At 49.6% G+C, this 26,583-nt stretch overlaps 1 protein-coding gene across 3 annotated transcripts in view; it reads right to left on the bottom strand.

The window, feature by feature from the left end:
• HIP1 (huntingtin interacting protein 1) overlaps window positions 1-26,583 on the bottom strand; it is a 154,438-nt gene that overhangs the window by 15,250 nt on the left and 112,605 nt on the right. For all 3 annotated transcript variants that reach the window (XR_008992192.1, XR_008992193.1, XM_036887297.2), the window contains 18 exons: window positions 26,159-26,239; window positions 22,031-22,107; window positions 21,485-21,546; window positions 17,028-17,168; window positions 14,746-14,803; window positions 12,414-12,489; window positions 12,169-12,309; window positions 11,812-11,909; window positions 11,378-11,450; window positions 10,491-10,674; window positions 10,027-10,115; window positions 9,531-9,647; window positions 8,496-8,597; window positions 8,099-8,242; window positions 7,535-7,670; window positions 6,123-6,209; window positions 5,825-5,932; window positions 5,606-5,742 (listed from right to left, as the gene is read on the bottom strand). Coding sequence is in view for 1 of the 3 variants with exons in the window: in XM_036887297.2 (XP_036743192.2) it covers window positions 5,606-5,742; window positions 5,825-5,932; window positions 6,123-6,209; window positions 7,535-7,670; window positions 8,099-8,242; window positions 8,496-8,597; window positions 9,531-9,647; window positions 10,027-10,115; window positions 10,491-10,674; window positions 11,378-11,450; window positions 11,812-11,909; window positions 12,169-12,309; window positions 12,414-12,489; window positions 14,746-14,803; window positions 17,028-17,168; window positions 21,485-21,546; window positions 22,031-22,107; window positions 26,159-26,239 (1,911 nt within the window). In the remaining 2 variants the exon portion in view is untranslated. The remainder of the gene's footprint in view (window positions 1-5,605; window positions 5,743-5,824; window positions 5,933-6,122; window positions 6,210-7,534; window positions 7,671-8,098; window positions 8,243-8,495; window positions 8,598-9,530; window positions 9,648-10,026; window positions 10,116-10,490; window positions 10,675-11,377; window positions 11,451-11,811; window positions 11,910-12,168; window positions 12,310-12,413; window positions 12,490-14,745; window positions 14,804-17,027; window positions 17,169-21,484; window positions 21,547-22,030; window positions 22,108-26,158; window positions 26,240-26,583) is intronic.

The raw sequence follows: 26,583 nt of genomic DNA on the forward strand, positions 1-26,583 counted from the left end.
CAGACCACAAAGAAAGCAAAAAAGCTCACAAACACATGGAGGCTTAACAACATACTCCTAAATAATCAATGGATCAATGACCAAATTAAAACAGAGATCAAGCAATATATGGAAACAAATGACAACAACAGTACAAAGCCCCAACTTCGGTGGGACGCAGTGAAAGCAGTTCTAAGAGGAAAGTATATAGCAATCCAGGCATATTTAAAGAAGGAAGAACAATCCCAAAACCAAATGAATAGTCTAAAGACACAATTATTGAAACTGGGAAAAGAAGAACAAATGAGACCGAAAGTCAGCAGAAGGAGGGACATAATGAAGATCAGAGAAGAAATACATAAAATTAAGAAGAATAAAACAACAGAAAAAAATCAATGAAACCAAGAGCTGGTTCTTTGAGAAAATAAACAAAACAGATAAGCCCCTAGCCAGACTTATTAAGAGAAAAAGAGAATCTAAACACATCAACAGAATCAGAAATGAGAAAGGAAAAATCAAGAGGGACCCCACAGAAATACAAAGAATTATTAGAGAATACTATGAGAATCTATATGCTAACAAGCTGGAAAACCTAGAAGAAATGGACAACTTCCTAGAAAAATACAACCTTCCAAGACTGACCAAGGAAGAAACACAAAATCTAAACAGACCAATCACCAGCAATGAAATTGAAGCGGTAATAAAAAAACTACCCAAGAGCAAAACCCCCTGGCCAGATGGATTTACCTCAGAATTTTATCAGACATACAGAGAAGACATAATACCCATTCTCCTTAAAGTTTTCCAAAAAATAGAAGAGGAGGGAAAACTTCCAAAGTCATTCTACAAAGCCAACATCACCCTAATACCAAAACCAGCCAAAGACCCCACCAAAAAAGAAAATTAGACTAATATCCCTGATGAACACAGATGCAAAAATACTCAACAAAATATTAGCAAACTGAATTCAAAAGTACATCAAAAGGATCATACACCATGACCAAGTGGGATTCATCCCAGGGATGCAAGGATGGTACAACATTCAAAAATCCATCAACATCAAGCACCACATAAACAAAAAGAAGGACAAAAATCACATGATCATTTCCATAGACGCTGAAAAAGCATTCGACAAAATTCAACATCCATTCATGATAAAAACTCTCAGCAAAATGGGTATAGAGGGCAAGTACCTCAACATAATAAAGGCCATATATGATAAACCCACAGCCAACATCATACTGAACAGCGAGAAGCTGAAAGCTTTTCCTCTGAGATCGGGAACAAGACAGGGATGCCCACTCTCCCCACTGTTATTCAACATAGTACTGGAGGTCCTAGCCACGGCAATCAGACAAAACAAAGAAATACAAGGAATCCAGATTGGTAAAGAAGAAGTCAAACTGTCACTATTTGCAGATGTCATGATATTGTACATAAAAAACCCTAAAGACTCCACTCCAAAACTAGTAAAACTAATATCGGAATTCAGCAAAATTGCAGGATACAAAATTAATACACAGAAATCTGCTGCTTTCCTATATACTAACAATGAACTAATAGAAAGAGAAACCAGGAAAATAATTCCATTCACAATTGCATCAAAAAGAATAAAATACCTAGGAATAAACCTAACCAAGGAAGTGAAAGACTCATACCCTGAAAACTATAAGACACTCTTAAGAGAAATTAAAGAGGACACTAACAAATGGAAACTCATCCCATGCTCTTGGCTAGGAAGAATTAATATTGTTGAAATGGCCATCCTGCGTGAAGCAATCTACAGATTCAATGCAATCCCTATCAAATTACCAACAACATTCTTCAATGAACTGGAACAAATAGTTCTAAAATTCATATGGAATCACCAAAAACCCCGAATAGCCAAAACAATCCTGGGAAGGAAGAATAATGTGGGGGGCATCTTGCTCCCCAACTTCAAGCTCTACTACAAAGCCACAGTAATCAAGACAATTTGGTACTGGCACAAGAACAGAGCCACAGACCAGTGGAACAGAATATTGACTCCAGACATTAACACAAACCTATATGGTCAATTAATATACGATAAAGGAGCAACGGACATACAACAGGGAAATGACAGCCTCTTCAACAGCTGGTGTTGGCAAAACTGGACAGCTACATGTAAGAGAATGAAACTGGATCACTGTCTAACCCCATACACAAAAGTAAACTCAAAATGGATCAAAGACCTGAATGTAAGTCATGAAACCATAAAACTCTTAGAAAAAATCATAGGCAAAAATCTCTTGGACATAAACATGAATGACTCCTTCATGAATATATCTCCCCGGGGAAGGGAAACAAAAGCAAAAATGAACAAGTGGGACTATATCAAGCTGAAAAGCTTCTGTACAGCAAAGGATACTACCAATAGAACAAAAAGGTACTCTACAGTATGGGAGAATATATTCATAAATGACAGATCTGATAAAGGGTTGACATCCAAAATATATAAAGAGCACACGCACCTCAACAAACAAAAAGCAAATAATCCAATTAAAAAATGGGCAGAGGAGCTGAACAGACAGTTCTCCAAAGAAGAAATTCAGATGGCCAACAGGCACATGAAATGATGCTCCACATTGCTAGTCATCAGAGAAATGCAAATTAAAACCACAATGAGATATCACCTCACACCAGTAAGGATGGCTGCCACCCAAAAGACAAAGAACAACAAATGTTGGCGAGGTTGTGGAGAAAGGGGAACCCTCCTACACTGCTGGTGAGAATGTAAATTAGTTCAACCATTGTGGAAAGCAGTATGGAGGTTCCTCAAAAAGTTCAAAATAGAAATACCATTTGACCCAGGAATTCCACTCCTAGGAATTTACCCTAAGGATGCAGCGCTCCAGTTTGAAAAAGACAGATGCACCCCTATGTTTATCGCAGCACTATTTACAATAGCCAAGAAATGGAAGCAACCTAAGTGTCCATCAGTAGATGAATAGATAAAGAAGATGTGGTACATATACACAATGGAATATTATTCAGCCATTAAGAAGAAAACAAATCCTGCCATTTGCAACAACATGGATGGAGCTAATGGGTATTATGCTCAGTGAAATAAGCCAGGTGGAGAAAGACAAGTACCAAATGACTTCACTCATCTATAGAGTATAAGAACAAAGCAAAAACGGAAGGAACAAAACAGCAGCAGAATCACAGAACCCAAGAATGGACTAGCAGTTACCAAAGGGAAAGGCACTGGGTAGGATGGGTGGGAAGGGAGGTGATGGGGGTGGGGGGAAAGGGGCTTTACGTTTATCATGTATAATGTGGCAGGGGGTGCACAGGGAGGGCTGTGCAACACTGAGAAGATAAGTGGTGATTCTATAGCATCTTACTATGCTGATGGACAGTGACTATAATGGGGTTTGTGGGGGGACTTTGTGATGGGGGAGTCTAGTGAACATAATGTTCCTCATGTAATTGTAGATTAATATAGCAATAAATATACATATATATAATCACAACAACAACAAAATCTGTGCTGCATTTGGTGGGATTCCTTCAATTCTATCATCCAGTTCACTTATTCTTCAACTTTGTTATAACTGCCATTGAAGTTATTACCTCTAGAGATTATATTTTTCATTTCTAGGTCTGTGGTCGTTTTCCCAATGTATCTGTTTACTTCTGATAATGTCTTATTCTTTTGTCAGACTTTTAATACTTCTTGAAAAGTTCTTTAAATAACACATCAAATATATTTAGTGTGGATTTATATCCCTTGGGACTTGGTGAAATGTTTTTGAGGTTTAGGGTCAAAGGCAATTCCTTCAGACACAATACGGATCTGCTTCTGCCAGGTACCTGGGGCCCCTAACAACCTACTTTCGACTTAACTTTCCACTGGGGTTTTTCAGGCAGTACAGGAATCGGACCCTGAACCCATGGAAAAGTGGCCTGTGGTAGGAATTGTCTGGACAGCTGTGTTTACTTCTCTTCTCAGAACCAAGGCTGAGACAAGATCTTCTCTGCAGAGCAGGCTCTTTCCCATTGGCTCCGAGTGTGACCCTTCGGCGTTCCTTTTTGGGAAGGAAGGCCTCCATTCTGATCTTCTATCCTGCTTGGGCCTAGGTTGTGTTTCATGGTGTCCTCTGTAGTATGTGTGGCCCACTAAAATCCAAGCTCTAAGCCACCAGAGATGGACACACGCTGGCTCTAGCATCCTTTTGGTCTCTGATTCTGAGAAATTCCTTAGTTCTTAGCCAGTTCAAATTCAACTACATGAATTTTTTCAAGTTTTAGTCAGCACTTTCCCAGTCCTGTGTTGACAAGAGACTCTACGCATCTGTCAGCCCTGCTACCAGGCAGGAGTAACTGGGATCTTTCCATCACACTTTGCTTTGCTCCCACAGATTTATTTTCTCTCCTCACGGTATGAACTCTGCACAAGCACACTGGGTTTCTGATGCCGCGTAACACTGGGGAAGATGCTCAATCGCCAAAAGAAGGCAGCCTGGGCTAATCATGCCGAGGGTGTAACCCCCCCATTTAGTAACACTAAAAAAGCACCCTGGTCATGTCATCCTACTGAAAGCAAGCTGAGCAGTTCCCCATCCTCCACTGCCTTCCTCCATCCAGACATTCACAATTTCCCATCTCATTGCCCAGTTCTCCCCGTGTGAACCTGATCAATCTTTAACTGTTTTGCAATCTCCAAGTGCATATTCCGTTAACCAAACATTTGCCAGGTGTTAACACCTGCCTGATTTTATGCCAGGGACCAGGGTACAGTATGAAGAGGGTAGGGGCTCCACTTCTGAGGACTCTCTGGGGGGCAGGGCAGATAAGCAGGTGCCTTACAGTGCCAGCCGCCAATACTGTCAGGAGAGGTGGTGGGCGGGTGGGGCCCAGAGAGGGAATGAGGGCCAGGTCGCCAAGGTCCTTGTATGTCATGTTCCATGATTTGACTTTTGTTATCAAGCAAGAGGATTAAAATCAGATCTCTGTTTTTGGAAGAGAGCAGAGCAAAGAGCACCCAGAAGCAGAAAAACTAGTCAGAGGGCTGTTTTAAGAGTTCAAACAAGAGATGATGAGGATCTGAACTCTGGCCCTGATCTCTCCTTCCCTGTACTTACTATTACCACACATTTAAGGAATTAATTAAAGGCTGCCTGATACTGTATTCTTAAAATAGACCTCTAGTTCCATTCTGATCACACTGTATAGAAATGGCTGATTTCATTACTTTTCTTTTCTATGGAACGTTCTTTTCTTGACCATGTCTCATTTGTCTCTGTATAACTACACCTACCACAATTCCTAGTATCTAAGACATATTCACTACACCTTATTTAAATGAATAAATATACTATCATCTCCATTTAGGTGTTACCTGCCCAACCAGGTAAAATCCTTGAAAACAGGGAAATAGCGCTTATCCTTTGATATCCCTTTGCACGTGACTACCACACAGCAGATGCTCAATTAAGAGCCAATGAATCAAATATCACGGGACTTCTCAGCTCTAACTCACTTTCTAGAATCAAGTTTAAAGTGCAACAAGAACTGGCTCAGACCATCCCCAATTCCCAGCAAATCATCAGCATGCACACCCAAGAAAAACCACTTTCCCTGGTAATAATCGTGTTACTACCTCGCCAATGGCTGTGATCTTGCTGAGGCAGCTCCTCACGGCTGTGCTGTTGGCACTCTCTGGGGCTCCCTCTTCCTCCAGGGCAGCCAGATAGATGAGGGTTTCCTTGCCACACTGCTTGCAGGCCTCAGCCAGTGCTGGAGACGCAAAGTGACACAGGCTTTGACAGGCCCTCTGCTCACCATTCTTTCGTGAAGGGCCCCTTAGCCCGGTACTCACAGTCGGCAGGCTCTGGTGGGGATCGAAGGCAGGTGGCGCTGCCGTGAATAATGGTGTCACTGGTCAAGTGGGCAAGGAGGGTCACCGAGTGGAGAAGCCCACTGATATCTGCCAGGAGTCAAAGGAAAGTTTCTCAGCCCTGCCTGAGGGCTGTCACTGTCCTGCCTCCTCCTTCCCCAATTTATGAGTCACACACTCCTTTCTTGGAGCACAGCAATATTTCAGTTTCTCCATATTCAAGCATTTCTGAACCTTGCCCAGGTGTCACTGGTGAGATCCTATCCTTGGCCTTTCTTACCGTCCGGGGAGGCACAATACAGGCTCCATTTCTCTTCCAGTTGCTCAATGCAGCTGGAAACAGACCTGACCTTGGCGAGGAGGTGATCTGCAAGAGGGCAGACAGGGCAGAGTCAGAGCCACGGCTATCAGAGCTCGCTGCCTCACCATTAGTGGCTCCCTGGTGGCTGAACCTACTTAGGGAGGGGCTGCTGCCTGAGGTGAGGAGGCAGGAAAGACTGTCAGCTACGCTGGTACCTGAGTCTCTTACTGTGGCTTCAAAGGCTCTGCTCCTGAGCTTATCTGGTCCCTTAGCCAAGAACCAGTGCAAGCGCACCACCAGCCCCGGCTCTGCAGCTGTCTCCTTACCGCCAAAGAATCAAGTTCCAGGCCTTCCTGTTAAACCTTTCAAGGCCCTTGGGCTCCCATTATTCATGAGCCCAGGCCCTTGGCTGCATGAGGCTAATCTGTGTTCATGCTCTGCGGTCACACACTGCTATCTCTGGGCACAGGTCCAGGGAGGCCGTTGTGGAGGAGTCACAGCCTGGCCTCGGGTGACAGCACGGCTGGGGCTCCTGGCTCTGGCATTACTGGCTGCCATCTCAGGCCATCTGTGCCTGCTCCCTCATCTGAAAACAGGAATAGTAGTACGACCTCTCTATGCCACTGTGAGGATTTGCGGGGCCAACACCCGGGAAGAGCTTCTGAGGGAGCCTGGTGCACAGCAAGCGCACAGCGGGTGCCAGCTCTTCCCTGCTTCCTTCCTCTCCACTGGTTCCTGTCTGTCTTCCTTAAAACCCAGCTCCTAACATCTCTTCTCAGAATCCGCCCACAGCTGCCCTGTTTCCTGGCATTCCCTCCCTCAGAAGCGAGGGACCCTCTGCTTCTGCACTGGGAACCCTTGTTTACTTACAGATGGGCTCCCTCCCCAAACGGAGGCCGTTCTATCTGATAATGAAATCAACGGCCAGCTGCTTCCTCCCGTCTGCCTGTCTTCAGCGGGCCCTCTCCGCTGCCTGGCCAACACGTCCCCTCTGCCTGATGATGAGTGGCGATGAGATCTGTTCAGGGCTACGCCCATGACGCACAGCCCCGGGGCCTGTGTGCACCCCACCTGCTGTGTTGAGGCCCCTCTCAGGCACAGGGCTTCTCTGATTGGCCCGCCGTGCCACCGCATGCCGTTAGGATGCTGGCACACATGGCACTCACCTCCCCATCCTGGCTTTCAAAATTGTCATCAGGGCTCTGCTCCCAGTGGGCATTTCCAAGTTGTGACTCCCCCACTAAAGCAGTGGTCACCACACTGGGGGCTTTGGATAATACTACTGTCCAGGCCCCATGCCACAGAGCTGGTGGGGGAACTCTTAGGGTGGCACCTGGGCACCCCAGGCGATTCTGGCTTGCAGCCGGGCTGAGCACCCCTGGGCAGAGGACCTGCAGATCCAGTGCAGCTGATGAGAGGGGGTTCCTCAAGCTGCCTCAGGGCCTCCTGGACCACCTGCTCTGCAGCCTTCCTTGACTCCATCAGAAGCTTTTTTCGTTGGTCCTTTGCGAGCTGGTACACAGATTCCTAGAAAGGGTCCAGGGAGGTGAGAGTCTGCCACTGAATGTTCCTTCCAAGTAGCATCCACCATAACATAGCTGTGATTCCTGGCATCTTAGTTCAAGCTGTTGCTACTAAGGCCCAAGCCAGCCAGCTGGAAGTAGGAAAAATGCCAGCTTTGTCCGCAGGTGCATGCACTGAGAACAGGAGGCCATAGGGACAGATTACTGCAACATATTCTCCACTCCTGGGGAGACACGACTGGTGCATCTCTTTTCATATGAAAACGAGAGAGCTCTGTCATCTCTCATCTGCTCTTTGGGCAACACAGGGAATGCTGGCTTTAGGAGCTATGCCTACAGAAGGCTCCAAACCACTTTCATGACCCCAGCCTCACTCTGAGGCCCCCGGCATGAGGCCTGACCCGGTCAGCCCAAGTGGGTATCGTTACTTGCCTCCGTCCTGCCCAGTTTGAGCTGGATGACTTCCAGCTGTTCCCGAAGGGCAGTTAATTCCTCCTCGCGACGAGACATGGTTTGCACCAACCCAGCCCGCTCCTTCTCCAGATCAGCCATCTGGGTTGCCCTTTTGGCTTCTGACTGTAATGGTGGCCATGGGGGAGGAAGGAGATGCTGGGGAGTTAAACTGTCCCCTTCCCAGAAGTCCCCACCTACCACCAGGCCACAAGGATCTGGAGGTGATCTCTCTTTAACCTTTCATTCCCCTGAGCACACACTGTCCCAGATGGGACCAGCTTGGCCAGATGCTGGATGGGGATGGTGCCAGGTGTCAGCAACACCAAAACCAGAGGGGCAAAGAATGAGGTGGGGCAAGGAAGGAGGGGATGATCACCTGGGCAGAAACTTCTAGGCTGCCCTGGACAGTCTGGAGCTCCCGTTTGCTGGTGGCAAGTTCTTGCTTCAAGCTGTCTAAGACTTCCGTCTGTTCTTGAGTCTGAAAGATGAGGACAACAGGAGCACTCTGATCTGGTGGTTACAAGGGACAATCACATGTGAACACCCCCAAGCTATAAATGGGAGATCTGGGTTCTCTTCTGAAGGCACGTTTACTGCAACAGGAAGTGGGGGTGGGGGAAGAGGTGCCAAAACCTTTCTTCTGGCTAAAGGGAATGTCAAGGGGGGATATTTTAAGGACATCTCACAAAGGTCCTGTTTGAGCCCATTAATACTCATTCAAGTACAATTGGCTCTTCCATTCAGGCACCCCAATACCTGGTCTGCTGCTGAACCTCACCATTCTGAAACAATTCCCCGTCTTTGATTTCTAATGGTACTTTTTGAAGAGCTGTTGTGACCCAGTAAGAATGCACAGCTAACATTTAAAGAAAAAAATGGAATAAACAGAGCAAACAAATACCCAAATGCATTCACCTAATAAGAGTAACTGTTGCTTTGTGAAACTTTTATTCCTTAGATAGATGTGTGTTTTACTTTGGGTCACAGAAGAGCATGAAAGCCACTCTTCTAGGTGTCAGGCACCGTTTTTGTCCGTCAGCCCTCTCTCCACCCTGCCCTGCCAGCCAGCCCTGCCCTGACCCACAGGTGTTCTCCCACTCCGCGTCTCTGTAAATGGTCATTCCCCTCTCTGATATTCACATTTCTTCAAACCCTCTTTGAGGTTGGTCCTTGGAAAGCCTTTGCTGACGTACCCACGCAACCTATTCCCTTCATCACTCCATGCCTCTAACCCTGTATATGCTGGTGACATCCTGTGTCCCGTGTCCTCTTTGGCACACTCACGGGGTTCCAACCCACAGAGCTGCCCATGGAGCGTAAGACAGGCCTTTCCATGTGTGCAGCACTCAAGGCCCACTCCCAACTCGGAAGGACGCCTCCCTCGTTTCCCTGCCAGTCTCCTTCCTCTCACCCTCCTCTGGGCCTGGTCACTTATGCGCTGGAAGGAATCCTCTAGTTCTTTTTTCTCTCGTTCCAAATCCACCTGGGCTTGTCTGGCCACAGACACCTGTTTGGTCACCTCTGCGTTCTGTAAGGGAAGAACAGTGTCTTGAGCTGGCTTTATCTCAGGCTTAAAGGATCTCTTCCTCCTAGAACCAACAACAGTATTCAGATCGCGAATGGCCTGGGGTCAGTCACAGAAATCACTTTCCTACCCAGAGGGACACTAGAATAAAGCTCTCATCTTCAGATACTCAACTCTCAAGCATTTACAAAAATAATAAAAGATGAGGGGATTACGCAAGTGGGGCTGGCATCTAGGGCGGAGCTCAAGATAGGGGAGGCGAGGGATCCTGGGAAGCCATGGCTCCCAAGAACTGTGGTGACCTACCAGACATTGATGGGAGCACTGGATCTGCCCTGAGGGGCGGGGCCTGTGCGAGGCACAGCAGACATGCAGGCCTTACCTTCCGCAGCAGGTCAGCGTGGCTCTGCACCAGCTCACTGTACTTCCCCTTCAGCTTGCTGTACCGCTGTTCATTGGCCTGGGCTTTCCCTGTATTGTCAAGGACGAAGGTGAGGAGCCTCCTGGGTGGACTCTCTGCCTTCCCTTCAATAAGCCAAGCCCCTAGAAGACTCTCTTTTCTTTTTGCAAATGCACACACCTTCTCCTTGAAACATCCTATGTCAATACACTTCCACTGTCACCTCTTGGGAGATGACTCCCCATCTGTGCGTTCCCCACCAGCCTCACTGGGGGCTCTCCTTCAGGTGGACTCCAATCTGCTCTCCTGACCTCAAGAGCTGGCATTCCTGACAGCTTTCGGGACACATGCAAGCCTGGGGCCCTGCTGCCGGGCCTCATCCTTCCTCCTGAGGCTAGACTCTGCACCCCCAGCCCCAAGCTCACACCCACTCAACAGCCCCTCACTTTCAATCTCCGTCAGGCTCCGCTGGGCCTTCTCTGTGTCTTCTCGCTGCTTCTTGAGCTCGTCCAGCTCGGCCCGGAGGAACTCACTGTCGTCGGCTGCTTGCTGCCTCAGGTGCTGCTGCTCGGCCAGCTCAGCTTCCAGCTCGCTGACCCGGCCCTTCAGCTGCAGTGTGGCTCGCTGGCTCTGTGGGAGGCATTTAGTTAATGAGTCTGATGGCACATAGCCATTGTTGGGTGTGCTGGGTGGCAGAGGCAGGTCTGACCACGTTTCCAGCAGCCACGAAATAAGCAAGTATTTCCTGACAAGTTCCCGCCCAAGAACTCATGAGAGCTGAGCCTTCTGGTCATTACAAGCCAGCCAACCAGCAACAAGAGGGGATGAACTTTTGGTTGCTACAGGCCACTATCTAGCAACGAGAGGGCATGGCAACAGGGGCACACTGGTCCCTTTAGAATGGCCTGGGAGCTGGATGAGCTGGAGTGAGGAAGGGGAGGACGTCTGCCTGTCCCAGTAAGTAAGGCCTCTGACCAGCCAGGGGGCTGAGTGGCAGGCGTGGCCAACAGCCATCAGTTACAAATCAAACCTTCCTACTGCCACGTGAGAAGGACAGGTCTTTCCCACCACAGCCTTCTAGCTGCTGGTGATCACGGGGACTCCATACCCACTGGGACACTGGAGCCTGGCTCACTCCGTCACTCTGGAGGCAAGTGCGATGGAAATGCATTACAGTCAAGAGCATGTGAGGACCAGATCCTCTCAGCTTTGGCATTTCTACTTATTCACCCACCTCAAGATGTGGTCCAACAAGTATCAATGTGAGCAAATGTGGCATTAAAATCTGTATGTTATGGTGAAGCTAGGAAGACGATCGGAGCCCGGCTCATACCTCAGTCTTCATGTTTTCCAACTGCACTTTCAGCCCATTGATTTCTCTGTACAGCTGATCAATTAAATGATCCCTGGGAAAAGAAGGACAAGTTTGCTTCCACTGTGCTTCCATCCTTGCCTTTTAAATGTGAGCTAGGAGATTAGGGCAGGAAGTTAAAAGCTGGTGTTAATTTGGGGACAGTTCTTTGAAACGGCACAGATTATCTTCTAAGACCCTCAGTTATCACCAGACACCAACCTAACACCCAAGGGAGGTTAATTCAGCCTCATCTGATCCCCTTCCGGGATTAAAGAGTCCAATAGGTGTGGGTCAAGACATTGATCTAAGAAGCCCAAATAGCATTAAGAATCCCTCTTTGGTTAAGTGTGCTGAGTCAGGTCGCAGCTTAACTGAGCTGCTGCACCACCTGTTTTCCCCCAGCTGGGACTCACTTGTCATCCTTGCTCACACCATTCTGACTGTTGAAATTGAAGGGGTCATTGCTGAATGAGCTGCCAAAGATGTCATCAAACTTGTGGTCGAATAAATTCTGCAGTGACCAGAAAGGATTGAGAACAAAGTCAGAGATCCAGAGAGTTCTGTGTGGGCATCAAATCAGTGACATGTGAAAATGGACCTTTTGTTAACTTGGTTCAAATCCATTTATGGCCCTTCTCAGGGACAAAAGGGCTGGGTGCTGGGTCTAGGCTTGTGCCTGGGTTAGAAGGCAGCTGACTGGTTAGGGCCAGTGGGGCTTGGCCGGGGCTCTGTGCTCCCCTGCACTTGGGAACAACAGGAGTGGCCCTCACCTGCTGGGAGGCATCCATGTCCATGAGGTCATCCTTCTCCAAGACTGGCTCATTGTCAGGGGATGAGGCCTCGGCTGGGATGACCACCACGGGGCTGATGTGTTCGGACAGGGCGGAGGCTCGCAGGAAGTTGGGTGGGTTCTGAAGAGAGAGAGGATGTATCTTCAAATTGTGCCACCCAGCAGGCCTGCCAGCCTCTATGAGAGCACCTTGGATGTCCGCTCCCAGGGTGTGGGCACGCTTACCTCAGGCAGCTGAGGGATCTGAATTAGCCGCTTGAAGTACTGTAGGTTGCTGGAGCGGTAGAACAGATCTTTCAGCCTAGGGTGGAGAAGGGCTTGTGGGTGCTGGGTGCCTCACCAGCCCCAGGCAGGGGACAGGGCGACCACCCAGCTTTCCTCCTGCCTGCCCAGCCCAGAGGCTCGGCCTGTCAAGGAGACAGGCTCTGTGGCACTGGGATTCAATTATGATGCCACAGGGGAAAATAACTGATAGCCAGTGCTCACTTATCTAGTGGTGAGGAAAGAGTGATTCAAGCTGCAGAATCCTTCGGAAGAGCAGGTAATCCAGGGATGTCTGCCTCACTGTACAATACCTGCTGTTGTCTGTCAGATTAACTTCTTGAGTGACATGAAAACAAATTGACCTCCTCGGGGGTTCAACTAACTCACCAGAGGACAAGGGAAGGGAACTTAATTACTAATGTAGACCTCCTAAGTGACTGACCTTGTCTTAGAGCTATTTGTTATCTCCCCAGTTAGACTAGAAGCTTCTGGAAGGCAGAGACTGGACCTTGTGAAGAGCTTTCACCACAGCACCAGGCACAGAAGAATCGCTCAACAAGTATTTGTTGGAAAAAACCAATCTATTTATAGTGTGTCCTCATCTATTTATACTGTGTCCCTAATTCATCTTGGATAAATACGGGAAGGAAGAAACCAAATTTTTTCCCCATCCTCAAGTCTCCATTTTGACGGTAAACATGGAAGGCCTATAAGTGGTGAACACCACCTGCATTCTCTGAAATGAAAGTGCACCAGACCTCTGCACTGTGCCACACAGCATTTCCTCCAGCTCAGCCTAATACACTAAACCCCCGGGGTCTCGGGACGGCCCTTCGGACTCCGAGGTTAGCACTGTCTCTATGACATGGCTGCTTTCTCCAAAGTCGAGGACACCAAGGCTTCAGAGAGCCGCTGTGTCTGTGAGGAAGAGAAAGTGAGGCGGCTGCCCTGGGGAGATGTTTTCATAAGCTAGAAAAAGTTAAAGGAAATAAAATCACCTGACCGCAAGACAGTCTCTGTGGGCTGGAGGCAACAGTAATAGGCTCTACGTCTTTCATAAGCTACTGGAACTTACCATTCCAGGAAATCAGCCCCCAGGCCTGTCTCCTAGGATTTAATAAGTTATTTATTACAGAATAAACATATGGAGCTTTTCAAATGGAACAGGAGAACCAGGGGATTAGCATGGCCCGGAACTTGTCCTCTGACTGCTGCTCTGGAACCAGCAAGAGGCCTAAGCTTGGGATTGGGACCTACGCTCTGCCTGTTGTCACAGTTGAAGAACTCAGTGGGAAAAACACAAGGCCAAAACAGATGGGGCTAAGCCACGCCGCCCTCCACTTCTCTCTCTCATTCCCTCCCTCTTCTCGGGCTCATGCAATTGAAAGATGAGCTGTACTTCTCATCTTGTCGCCAATTTTCTTTCCCAAATGCACCAGAATAATTTACCCCTCAGTCAGACAGCTCCCACTTCCAGAGTAGACAGCTGGCCTATTAGCTTATCAATTCATTCAAATATTTGTTGAGCACTGTATGCTTTATCAACTGCTATGTATCAGGAATATAATAATGGGACTGATTTATGTTTTTACAAGGTGGTTCTAACTGCAGGGGGGCCAGGAGTGGAAGTCCAAGGTGACCTGTCAATGTGGCAGGGTCCCGACGGACAGCGATGGCAGCTGGAGATGAGATGCCAGCAGGGCCCTGATGTATCTGTAGAGTATCAACAATCTGCTGATAGATTGGACATGGCTGGGATGAGAACGGCGAGTTCAGATTTCTGGCCTACGTGTTTGGTGGCAGTATTTATTGAGACAGAAAAGACTGGGGAGGAAATAGTTTTTGGAGGAAACTTTAAAGAGTTCAGTCTAAGATTTAAGTTTGAGGTTTGGTACAAAGATGTCAGTTACACAATAGGGCATGCAAGGTTGGAGTCAGAGGGAAGGTTCAGCTAGAGATACAGATTTGGGGGTTGTTTTTCACATACATGGCATAAGACTATGAGAACTTAGGGAGAAGAAAGAGCAGAGGATGCAGCCCTGGGGGAAAGCAGGTGAAGAATGAATGAAGTCACCTTGTCCTATGCATTTCTATGGGTTTTGTCAGAGCACTGAAAAGCTTCCCCAGCCACTGGGAGGTTCGCTGCTGTCCTGGTTATTTTTTTTCACTTTGTTGCTGTAAGATGCAGACACCTTCATTCCTCAGTTATTTCAAAGCAACTGCTCTTACATGGGTTAACTGATCTTACAGCACTTTTTGATTCGCTTTTATTTCCATCATGTAAGCCACTTACTTTGTGAACTGCTCCATGAAGCGGTCCCTATGGCCTTGCAGGGTGTCGGCTGGGAGACCTGGAAGGAGTTGGAAAGGCGTGAGAAGAGAACCAGAGGGCAGGTGGGCTACAGCAGGGCTTCAGAGGGAGGGTGCCATCCGTCCTGCCAGGGCATTCCTGCTTGAGCTGCCCCAGAACTGGTAAGCAAGGTGCCCCCAACCACAACAGGACCCACAGGGGGTCTGGGAATGCGCCTCTTTATCATTTGTTTGTTCCTGGAGTGTGAGCCATTCTGGGCACAGAGGGCTGGAGTATGTGTCCCTGCCCATGACAGTGACCTGACCAAGCAGCAGGGTGGAGTTGGGGTTCTCCCTAGAGGGGTGCGCACTGGGCGAGGTGCCACACCACACGTGCCTGAGAGGATGCCCGTAGGGAGGCACAGCGTGCAGGGCCAGGACGCGGTTGCCCGAACTCTGACCCTGGGCGCGCCACTGTCGCCTCCCCTACAGAGCTGGGGCTTGGAGGTCTTTTCACCTCTTGGGTTGTGTGATTCTGTGTATTTCAACTACAGATCACAACTCAGTGATCCTTTCCTTTTTTGTCTTATTTTTAAAATTTAGATTCTAGTAATTTTTGAATAGGTGAGACATTTATTTGGTATAAATAGGAAGTACATGATAATTCGAAATGGCAAAAGGTGTAGTAGATGACAGAACCCTTAACCCCAGTCCAGTAATGAGAAGAACATTAGACAGACTCAAATGGAGGGACATCCCAGAATGATCTGACTAGGTCTCCTCAAAATGACCAAGGTCATCAAAAACAAGGCAAGTCTGAGAAAACTGCCATGGCCACGGCCAAGAGGCGCTCAAGGAAGGGTTACAGCTACCGTGACGTGGCACCTGGATGGGGTCCCAGGACAGTGATGAAAGGACATCGGGCTGGAGCTGTGGACATCTGGATGAAGTATGGACTTCCGTCAATAATAATAACATCAATATAGGTCTATTAGTTGTGACAAATATATCATATTAACTTAAGATACTAGAAATAAAGGAAACTGGGTTTGGGATATATGGGAACTGTGTGAACTATCTTTGCCAATTTTCTGTACGTCTGAAACTACTCCAAGACAAAACATGTAGTTTTGGAGAAGTATGTACCGAATGGAGTGTCCCTCCCACACTTTCCCGGCCGCACAGCTCTCCTGCCCAGAGGCAGTCTGGGAGGGTCTTGTGTATTGCTCTGCCATTAAAGCCAAATGCTTAGTTACCTGTCTCTCGTCACAAGGGCTCCCAGTTCATAAGGAGGAAGCAGGGATGTTCTATTGGCTACTGGGTTCCATAGCACCTCAGAAACAATTAAAGCGCCTCTGTATTTCAGAGCTTCCAGCACCACCTTCCCTCCTCTCTTGGATTTTATAGTCCCTGCCCCCGCTTCCTGCAGGCACGCCCACTGCTCCAAAGCCCTTCTAACCCCTGACCACCCAATTCCATCTTCCCTCCCACAAAATGTTCTGGGTCAGAGTGCTGCTTCCCTTGTCGTATGTGTGACCAGCCCCGCTTCTTGTCAGTGTGTCTTCGGGTATCCCCACTCTGGACTTTACAAGTGTGACCTTGTCCTTTCTGGTGCCGTAAAACCTTGCTATTATCCACTCGTGTCTCGATTTTACATTCTCCAGCATCCCATACTCTGCACACACATATCCTTCATGGTGGCCACCTCCGCGTGTGGCCCAGGGACCACCCACTCAGACTCATCTGGGATATGGTTTCATAGTGCAGACCCTGTACTACCAGAAAGACTAACATAGACCCTGAAGGAACAGGACTCACACTTGCATCCAGCAAGCAGCACCAGAAGCATAAGAACTTTTGCAAGATCAGTAGTTTACAACATATAATCTGAAAGTATCCCAGGGTCTGTGGCTAGGTAGGCCCTCCACTTCCTAGAGCAGTTCTGCTTTGTATTTTCTATTTCTGTACAAAATTCCGTATGTACAAAGAAGCTGTGTTGATGAATGCTTTGGAACCCATGGCTTTGCTCCTGTGGGTCTAGGCCACTTCTGTTATCAACTGTATGGTTCCTAGAACACAGGACATGTATAGACAGAGATTTGGTAAAGCCAGAGGAGGAGGGAGGGCCATGATGGACCCCACCACGGCGAGCCAGGTGCTTCCCTGGCACATCAAAATCTCCACCCTGCCCTGTTCTTCTTGAGCTGCTTTCTCCAGGGACAGGCCAGGCTGGGCTCCCCCTTCTGGCCCGAAGCTCAAAGAGAGGCCCCAGCCTGGTGTACTCACAGGAGTGGAGTTTGAAGAGAAGCTTGACAGTGTAATCATAGAGGTGGCTGCAGTCCAGTATGACCTGGATCAACGGGGCGAGGCGGCACTGCCCAGCTGTTGTCACTGACACGGAGCGGGACATGTCCAGGGAGTTGAACACTAGGGAAAAAAGGGGAGAGGCAGTTGAGCTGGGAAATTATAGGTGACCTTCTTAGGAAGCAGGCGGCAGTGGTCTGACATACACGGGAACCTGTCCTACACACACACTAGAGTGTTTAACCCTCACGGCACCTCTGTGGGACAGGGACAAGTGCACTGGCTGTACAGGGGAAGAAAGAGATGTCAGTGACTTGAAGGTGGTTTTGCTGAGAGGTGGTGAGTTAGAAGACAGAGCGTGCATGGCCAGCAATGGTTGGAACAGGAGTGCCTTGTATGTCTTGAACAGGCGAACTCACCGCCTCTATGCCCACAGCCGGTGGAAGCCTGGGAATGGGATTTACTCAAGTGGGGAAAGTGCCTGGAATGCTGCCCTCCTGTCTTTGAGGGGCCTCATGGTCCCTGCCTCCCGGTCTGAGCAGAAAGACAGAACACACTCAGAGTTTCTGATTTCATGGCGAGATGCGCTCTTGTTCAGGGGAAGACTTCAGTTGCACAAGGAACCAGAATTTTAGGATGGGAAGGGGCTGTCAAGATACCCAAACTAGTCCTCCCTCTTACGCACGAATGTGGTTCGATGGTGACCTTGACCTGGAGAGGCACCCAAATCGAGGGTGCAACAGTTAACAAGTGGGAAAGTCAAACATCTATCAGGACACGAAGAAGGGAACAATGCAGCCTTGGCTTCCTGGTGGCCTGACACAGGGTTCTTGGGACACAAAGCAGGGAGGTGCAGGAGCCATGAGTGGACAACTGGAGAGCCTGTGGGGGCCAGGCAGGGCTCTGGGATCATGATGAACCACATGGGCCAAAGGCTGGAGGTCCTGGGCAAGCAGGTCAACAGAAGAACCCGCCCTCCCTCCTGAGCTCCAGAGCAAGCTGCTCCCTCAGTGTCATGCCCCGGGGACCTCTTCACATTACCCTTCATCTCCTGCCTCTTGCTCCAAAACCAAGCAACTAGATGCCTGAGCGTGGACCCTCAGTACACACCACTGGCCAGCGCCCATTTCCACTGTGGCAGCTGCCCTGGCCTCTGGGGACTCTGCATGTGGCTGGCAAGGGAAGCCTTGCCCTGCATCCCTCAGGCAGCGGGGCTGCCCCAGAGGAAAGCCCAGAGCTGCTGTGCTTGGGACTAATCCGTTAACTGGCTTAGTCTGGCAGTTGAAAAAAATCTTGAACGGTTCTAATTAAAAGGCAGCTTTTCTTTTTGACACAAATTAAAAGCAGCTGTCACTGCAAGGCAGCCATCCCCAAGTCTACTGGCCTCCTTAGGCTCCACTCTGGCAAGGAATCACAGACTGCTCCGTCTCCCAGCCTGCCTGCTGCTTTCCAGGAATGCTCCTTGGCATCCAGTAATATCTACAGCAGTGTGACTGCGGACAAGTTACTCAACCTCTCTGTGCCTCCAGATGCTTTTCTGTAAAATGCAGATGGTTCTAATAGCACATACCTCATGAGGGGCTTATAAGAATTAAATGAGAATGTCATGTAATGTACATAGTGTTGCACAGTGGTTCTCAGCTTTGGCTGTGGGATTAATTAGAATCGTCTGGGGAAGTTTAGGAACTACTACTGTTTGCCTGCAGTCCCCCCGTGCCCCCACCCCTCATTGTGTCTTAGCTGGCTGGGGTAGGGTTGGGGCATCAGGTTTCAAAAGCCCCCCAGATGCTTCTAATCACCTGCTTAAAAACTGTATTTCCTAGCTCAGTGATTGTCAAATTTTTGCATGTGTCAGAATCCCCGGTAGCACTGCCCAACAGAATTCTGTGATGGTGGAAGTGTTCTGTACTGGTCACCCAGTGCTAGCCACACATGGCCCAACTACCTGAAATATGGCTAGTGCCACTGAGGACGTGACTTTTTAATATTGTTTAACTGTCATTAAATGGTCACCCAAGGCTACTGGCTATCCTAATTAACAGTGAAGACCTGGGGGTGTTGGTGACATGGACTGCTGGGCCCCACCCTCAGTGATCTTGATTCAGCAGGTCTGGGGTGGGACCTGAGAATCCTCATTTCTAACAAGTTCTCAGGTGGTGCTGATGCTGATGGTCCAGGGACCTCACTCTGAGAACCACTACAAGTGCTCAAATCAATGTTAATAAAACCTGCCCACGTCTCCCCCACCCCTGCCCTCCTGAATACTAGCTGTATTTCAGGTACTTGAGCTGCAGGTGGCTAGCCCTGGGCGACCAGTACAGAACACTTCCACCATCATAGAATTCTGTTGGACAGTGCTACTGGGGATTCTGACACATGCGAAAATTTGAGAATCACTGAAAATCAGTGGCACTCTTCCAAGGGAAGCAGTTGGAACCTTGCAGGGTCCCAGACTGGAACTCAGAAGCTGGAGAGACTCTTTCCAACACCAGCTCTCTTGATTTTTATACGCAATAGGTGCCTGGGGACAGGGAGGGGAGCAGGCGAGACATGGAGAAAAGGGCTCTTGGTCCCAAACTGATGCTTACTCGGGGGTAAGAAAGCCACCACCATTTAACCATGGAGAGGCTGTGCAAAGACTTGGGGTAGCCCTCTTCTAGAAAACTCTAAGTAGCTGACTCACCCCAGGTAATCTCATGGCATTCAGCTGGATGTTGGCACCACTTTATGAACTCTGTGCACCATTGTTTCTTCACTGCTACTTATCTAAAGCAAAAGCACTCTTGCATTTGTTTGTTGAGAATTTGCTATATATTCCAGGCACTGGGCAAGAACAGAGGGAATTCAAAGATGAGAAGGGCCTGGTTTCTGATTTTGAGGAGGAAATCGGCATATAGTAATAGAAACCACTCAAGTCTTCTGTGCATCTAAAAGCACCAGGTGTCCATGGGGTGTGAGCTGACCGACCGGGGTGGGACATCTGCCTGCATCACATACCCACTATCCCAGCCTCCCCAAGTTCTGCTGAGGGTGAACACTGTCTCTGCTAACTCTTACTAGCACAGTCTGTTCGGGCTGGAAGGCTCAGCCATGGAGGCTGAATCATCTGGCTTGTATCCCCCCAGCCCCCTGTAGCGGAGGCTGACAGGCTCCCAGAAGGAGGTCACAGCTGTCCGAGAGGGCCTGGGCCAGCGCAGCGGCAACTTGGGTGGGACGCTCCCAAGCATGACGTTCCTAGGATGGCAGTATCGCTTACACCTCATTCCACTTAAGCACATTCCAAAGCCGAATGTCACTGAATTCTGAATTCTCCACATGGGCCCCACCCACTCAAAGCGAAATAACTGAGAGCCACACAATGTGTAATTGTGCCTATACTTTCATGCCAACTTTTCCAAGGCATTAAAAAAAAATTCATCCACCCATTTCTCCTACCAGGCGGGGAATGCCTTAGGGCAGGGACTGTATTTTGTGGATCAGTTTTACTACTTCTCCCCTGGTTTTTATATGAGACCCAGCTCAAACAGGTCGCTAGTGGGCTGAGTACCTTCTTATTTTTCCTACAAACCAGTTTCCAGCTGTGGTGTTTCTCTGACCACATCCTGCACCAAACGGATTGGTCACAGAATGAAGGAATCTGCCACCCTTTCACAGGCCTGGCACAGTGCTGAAATGTTACAGGCCAGTTGCTGGTACTTGTTGCACAGATGAACATGCCAAAGGAAGCCATAATTTAGGGGGAGTATGTGTTTTCAGGAGAGGATCGAAGCCCACATGCAGGCCCCACGTGTCCAAATGCGGAGGTCGTCAAGCTTGAACATGGGTACTTGCCTCTTGGAATTCCCTTTTTCACCGAAATGGACACTTGTCACGGAACATCTCGAATCTCAGAAAACTGGCTTTTCTGTTCCCCAGGGAAAAAAGTGGGGACCATGCAGGGAGGGGTAGAGAAGACAAGCCTGGAGAAAAGTGAACTGACTGCTTCCCTCCTGAGTCTTGTCAGAAGTGTTAGAAGATGGCCTGGGGGGTGCCAGAACTCTCAGCTGATGGGAGGAGCCCAAAGTGTGGCCAACCCCCTGCTAGAGGCTCAGGACTTTGTGGGCTTCTCATGTGGGCTCGGGTAACAACCCCAACTTGACCAATCAGCAGACAGCAGCCCCCCCCTGAGCAGAAAGCACCCTGAGTGCCAGCCCAGCACTGGGGCCACAGCCTGAAGGCTGTCAGAGAACGGATGTGTCTTTGGGATATTGGAGGCCTGGGCTTCAGCACCTCCTTGCATGACGGATGGAGACAGCAGAGACACGAGGTAGATATCTCCATTTTTTTGGCCCTGTGCTGCACATGGAGGGAGGGGCTGGGCCCGCTGATCCAAGCAGGGAACAAGGCTGGGAACCAGGCAATTCCCATGCAACCCTGGCCCAGATGCGAGGGAGACTCACCAGTTTGGAAGAGGTTAAGTTCACACTCCAGGTAGTCGAACATCTCCACTGTTAACTGGAAACTGGGCACAAGAGAAAAGACAGCTTATACTTGACAGCCTGAAGCCAGTGCTCCACCTGCCTCAAACTGTGCTTTTTGCCCCAAATGCACATGTGCATGCACGCACACGTGAAGACGTGCACACGCTCACACAGTCACTCACATTGGAGCGTCCAGCTCCAATTTTTAGCATCCACCTAAGTGGGTATTGAGGCCGTTTGAAGATCAAGCAAGGCGAATTCAACAGGACAGAGGGCAGGTGCCACGCTGGGCTAGGAGGGCAACAAGGAGCAGAGAAGAGAACCCCGGAGTGTGACACAGCTTGGAAGGGTTCTGGGGGAAAGGCACCAGCAGTAAGTGGTCCTGAGGCCAAGTCACCCAGGGACTTTAGTCCCCACCCCAGCCACTGCCCCTGCCACCAAGCCCTCTGGGACCCTAACCAGAAGTGACGGCATCTACAAATGCTTTTGTTCCCACTGTGTCCACGCATGAGGACAGCCACTTACAAGTTGTTAACGTCACTCTCTCCAGCATCATCCAGCTGCCGGTCACTCATCTGGAGGTTGCCTGGGAACCTGGGATTCTGGAAGGAAGGCAGAGGCAGGACATCAGAACAGGCACCTCACGGGAGCTTTCTATGCAGCCCAATTAAACCAGCACCAAGCAAGCCATTTATACACTGAGCCTGGGCAGCTGCAGGCTGGATTCTGCTATGTGGATGCCTGTGCTCTTCCCGGGGAGATGTCCATGCACACACCCTCACACACACAGACGCCTTGACTGGCTCACAGCAAAGAACATCCACTACCCATCACCAGAGGTCAAGGCTCCATACCACCCCTGGGAGCTGGGAGAGGACTCCTCCCTGACAATGTGTGCACCAGGACACTTCTAAAGACTATCTCCGGTGGTGGGACAAGACCCAGTGAGTGGGTGGTGGGCCCTCAACTCCTCTGCCAGACGCAGTAAGTGCCCCATCTGGGCATCCTCAGTGTGTTCAGAATCCTGCCCAGGCTTGCCACTACCCTCTGGCCATCTCCCAAAGCTGTGCTGTGAGTTCAGGGAAGGCAAAACCCATTCTCAAATTAGTTTGAGCAAAACGTAATTAGTAAAATAAACTTGAAGATAGGAAAACACATTACATTACACATCCCCAAAGTCATGAGAAATTATTTTGTGTTGTCAATCACTGTTGAGAGTCTGTTCCATCTTTTCCTCAGTGTGGCTTGGCCTGGAGCGGATGGAACATGAGGCCAAGGTAGAGGTGGAGGGGGCAGAGAGGTGGGCAGCCAATCCATCAGGAGGGCTCTAAATCCCAGGGTGAATCCTTTAGGCTCTGAAGACAGAAATCCTCCACTCCATGGCTGTAACGCTGGCCCTCAGCCCTGGCAACCCTCTCCTGCCCACAGGTCACCCCTCCTGCGAGTCTCACAGCATGTCAGGTCCTGCACAGCCCCCTGCTGGCCGTGCTGACTTCCCCATTCAGTTGGGATGCTGGGAACCTGTCCCCCTTCTCCCACGCCCTTGCCTTTCTTGTTGCCTTGTTTCCCACCTGCTGCAGTTAAACCTGGTGAGCCTGGATCTTTGTCACATTCTTGGTACCCAGAACCAGCTGCCAATGTCCCTGGAGAAGGGCTTACAACTGGTGTCACCATTAAATCATGCTTTCCGGTGATAGCACCCTTAACTGTCCTTGCTCGAATGGGGTCCCCTTTCCAGTTACCGGTCCCTCTCGAAGCTGGTGACGGCTCCCAGGCTGGCACCCTCAGCTCGTGCCTGCCTTCCTACCTCCTTGGCAACTCCCTCGGCAGCCGGCTTCCTGCTCCCTTCCACACTTGGACCATACCCAGCTGTCCTCCAGTTTCACAGGAGGAAGGGCCGGCCTCTTTCCTGACTCAGGACCAGCCCCTCCATGCGTGCTACTCAAACCATATCTAGTCTGGTTTATTCTGGCTCTCATCCGACAAATCTTGATTGAGCACCTGTTCTGGGCTAGATGTGGGCAACACACTGGGCACAAGGAGACGCATACCTGTCCTTTCAGAGCCACAGCCCAGAGCGCCGGTGGCCCCACTCTGCCTCCCACTGCTCTGGCCCCTTCCTGGTACCATGTCTTCCACATGGGCCCCACATCTCCCTCCAGCTATCATCCGCCCCTCTTTCTCCTCCCTCTCTGCCTAGGCTTTAGGAAGTCCCACCCTTTCTCTGTCCCAGGGACAACTGTCCTGATTCTGCCTCCCACAGGCTTCTACACTGACAGCCTAGCTCTCCTAAAGTCCACACACCCTACTGTGACCAGGATGGCCTCATGCACCCCCGTGTTCTGTGACAGGGACAGTCTCCTGCACCCTGCACCCCTATCCTATGACTGGGACAGCCTCATGCACCCCCGTGTTGTGTGACTGGGATGGCCTCATGTACCCCCGTGTTCTATGACCGGGACAGCCTCATGCACCCCCACCCTGTGACCAGGATGGCCTCATGCACCCCTGTGTTGTGACAGGGACAGTCTCCTGCACCCCCACCCTGTGACCGGAATGGCCTCATGCACCCCCACCCTGTGACCAGGATGGCCTCATGCACCCCTGTGTTCTGTGATGGGGACAGCCTCCCGCACCCAACCCTGTGACCGGGACAGCCTCCCGCATCCCAACCCTGTAACCAGGACGGCCTCATGCACTCCTGTGTTCTGTGACGGGGACAGCCTCACGTACCTGCTCAGTTGCCTGCTGCCCTCCACCCTGCCTGCTCCTCACACTAACATGGATCTACTGCTAGTTCCACATGAACACCAAATTATCCTGGGCCTCAAGCCCTATGTCTCCAGCTGACCCTCTCCTGTAATGCCTATCTGCCATACTCCATCCCCTGGACCCACCATGTGGCACACTGGGGCCTTGGGGGGTGAGTGTACGTGCAGGAGGGAGGGCTGTGAATTGTGGGGCAGACGGTATTTCCGAGCAGCATATTCCACTGAACACGCTCTCATCACAACATGCTTTGGACGCTCCAACTTGAGTGGTGTGGTTTCTGGGCCTCCCTTTCAATCGCGGGACCTCTGTGACCACCCCAGCCCATACGGGGCAGTGGAGGGCGTGCTGTGACTTCTGAGGCTCGGTCACATAAATGTAGGCACTCGTATTTCATTCTCTTGGACACTTGCCAGGCCGCGGGGAAGCCCTGACTGGTGCCGAGACCTCATGAAGAGAGATGCCCACGCCTGGGTCTGGGCCAGATGCCCCATTACATGCTTTTGTGCTGCCTTCTGCTTCCCCAAGCCTCGTCCACACTGTGCACATCTCTCTTCTGTCTCCCAAACAAACTGTGCCTCTCGAAGGCAGGGGCAAAGGCTATGCACGTTTCTCTCTTCAGAACCCAAGTTCAGGCCCACACCAGGCACTTAATGACAATGAGGGACACAGGGAGGGCCAGGGCTCAGCACCGGTGTTAAGTGTCCCAGGGGCCTGGGTCCAGTCCCCACCTTGCCACCACTGCGTACGTGACTCAAGCAAGGGACAGAGCCCCTCTCCAAGTTTCATTTTCCTAGGATATAGTAATACCTACTTTACTGGGCTGTTGTGAGGATTGAATGTACAGAAAAGGTTTAACAGACTAGGATGGTTTCAGTGAACTGAAGCTACGCTCAAGTATGTAAAGGACAATAGAGATGAAAGACACTAAAACCTGTAATTTCTTACTCTCCTCCCTCCTCCACTTCCACTGGCAGCTCCTCAGCTCAGGCTCTTCCTCCCCACCGCACGCCATTCCTCCTGACCACCTGTCGCACCACACCCTCCCTCACAGTCTCCCTCAAGCCCGCTTCCTTCATAATCCCCTTTTGGACCCATAAGCCTCCATCATTTCAGAATGTCTCTGGCCCACGTAACAGCTTTGCACGATTACACGGCTACTGCAAGTATGCAGGCCTTCTCTCCCCAGTGAATCTGTAGACTCTTCAGAGCAGACCCTTTTCACTCATTCTTTTTATTTTTACTTATTATTATGTTATTTTTATTTAATTTGGTATCATTAATCTATAATTTCATGAGGAACATTATGTTTACTAGACTCCCCCCATTACCAAGTCCCCCCCATATACCCCATTACAGTTTCTGTCCATCAGCGTAGTAAGATGCTATAGAGTCACTATTGTCTTCTGTGTTGTACAGCCTTTCCCGTGCCCCCACCCAACCTTTTTTACTCATTCTTATACGCCCCTTGGTACCCAGCACACAGTTTTACTTGCATGAGGTACATAAGAAATACTGACTAAAGCCATATGTTGATTAGAAGGTTCTGTGTGGAAACTCGTTATACAAATGGAAGGAATCGTTCTTACTAACAGTGAAGTCAGTGCTTCTGAAATATTTTCATAAGGTACCTAGTAAGGTTCCTCTATGTGCAAAGCGGGGAAGAGAAGGACTGTACGATGTGGGCTAAGATCCTGGTCCCCGTGTCATGTCCCAGGAGCCTGGGTGTGGCTGTTCTGTGACACGTTTTCCTCTCACAGCTGGGATACGGTACGAACACTGCCCATGGGGCCCAGCGGCCTCATTCCTGGAAAGGCCTGACAATTGGGCCCACAGAGGAGCTGAGGGGCTCCTGGGGTAGCCGAGTCGCCGGTGAAGACTCACTTTGGTGTGGTATTCCATCTTCGTCCTCAGAAGCTTGAGGTAGATGCTACACAGCTGTCCATATCCCTCACTCAGGTGACCCTTTCAAGAAGAAGAAAGGAAGCAGGTGTCAGCAGGCAGAACATTTGCGATCAGAGGCCTCCAGCCAGGATTTCTTTTTCAAAGAATGTATTTTTTCCTGATTATGAACATGAAAACTTAAATATAGAAAAGGACATACACAAACACATCACCCTTAATCTAAACACCAGGAGTAATCATGGCTAACATTTTGGGGTGCAAAACGTTATTTTATTTTTTTTCAATTTAAATAGACTTTATTTTTTTGAGTTGTTTTTAGGTTCACAGCAAAACTGAACAGATATACAGAAATTTCCTCTATGCCCCTGCCCCTATACCTACACACAGCCTCCCCTACATCAGAA

The sequence above is a fragment of the Manis pentadactyla genome, chromosome 10 (genome assembly GCF_030020395.1).
Source record: "Manis pentadactyla isolate mManPen7 chromosome 10, mManPen7.hap1, whole genome shotgun sequence".
NCBI lineage: Eukaryota > Metazoa > Chordata > Mammalia > Pholidota > Manidae > Manis > Manis pentadactyla.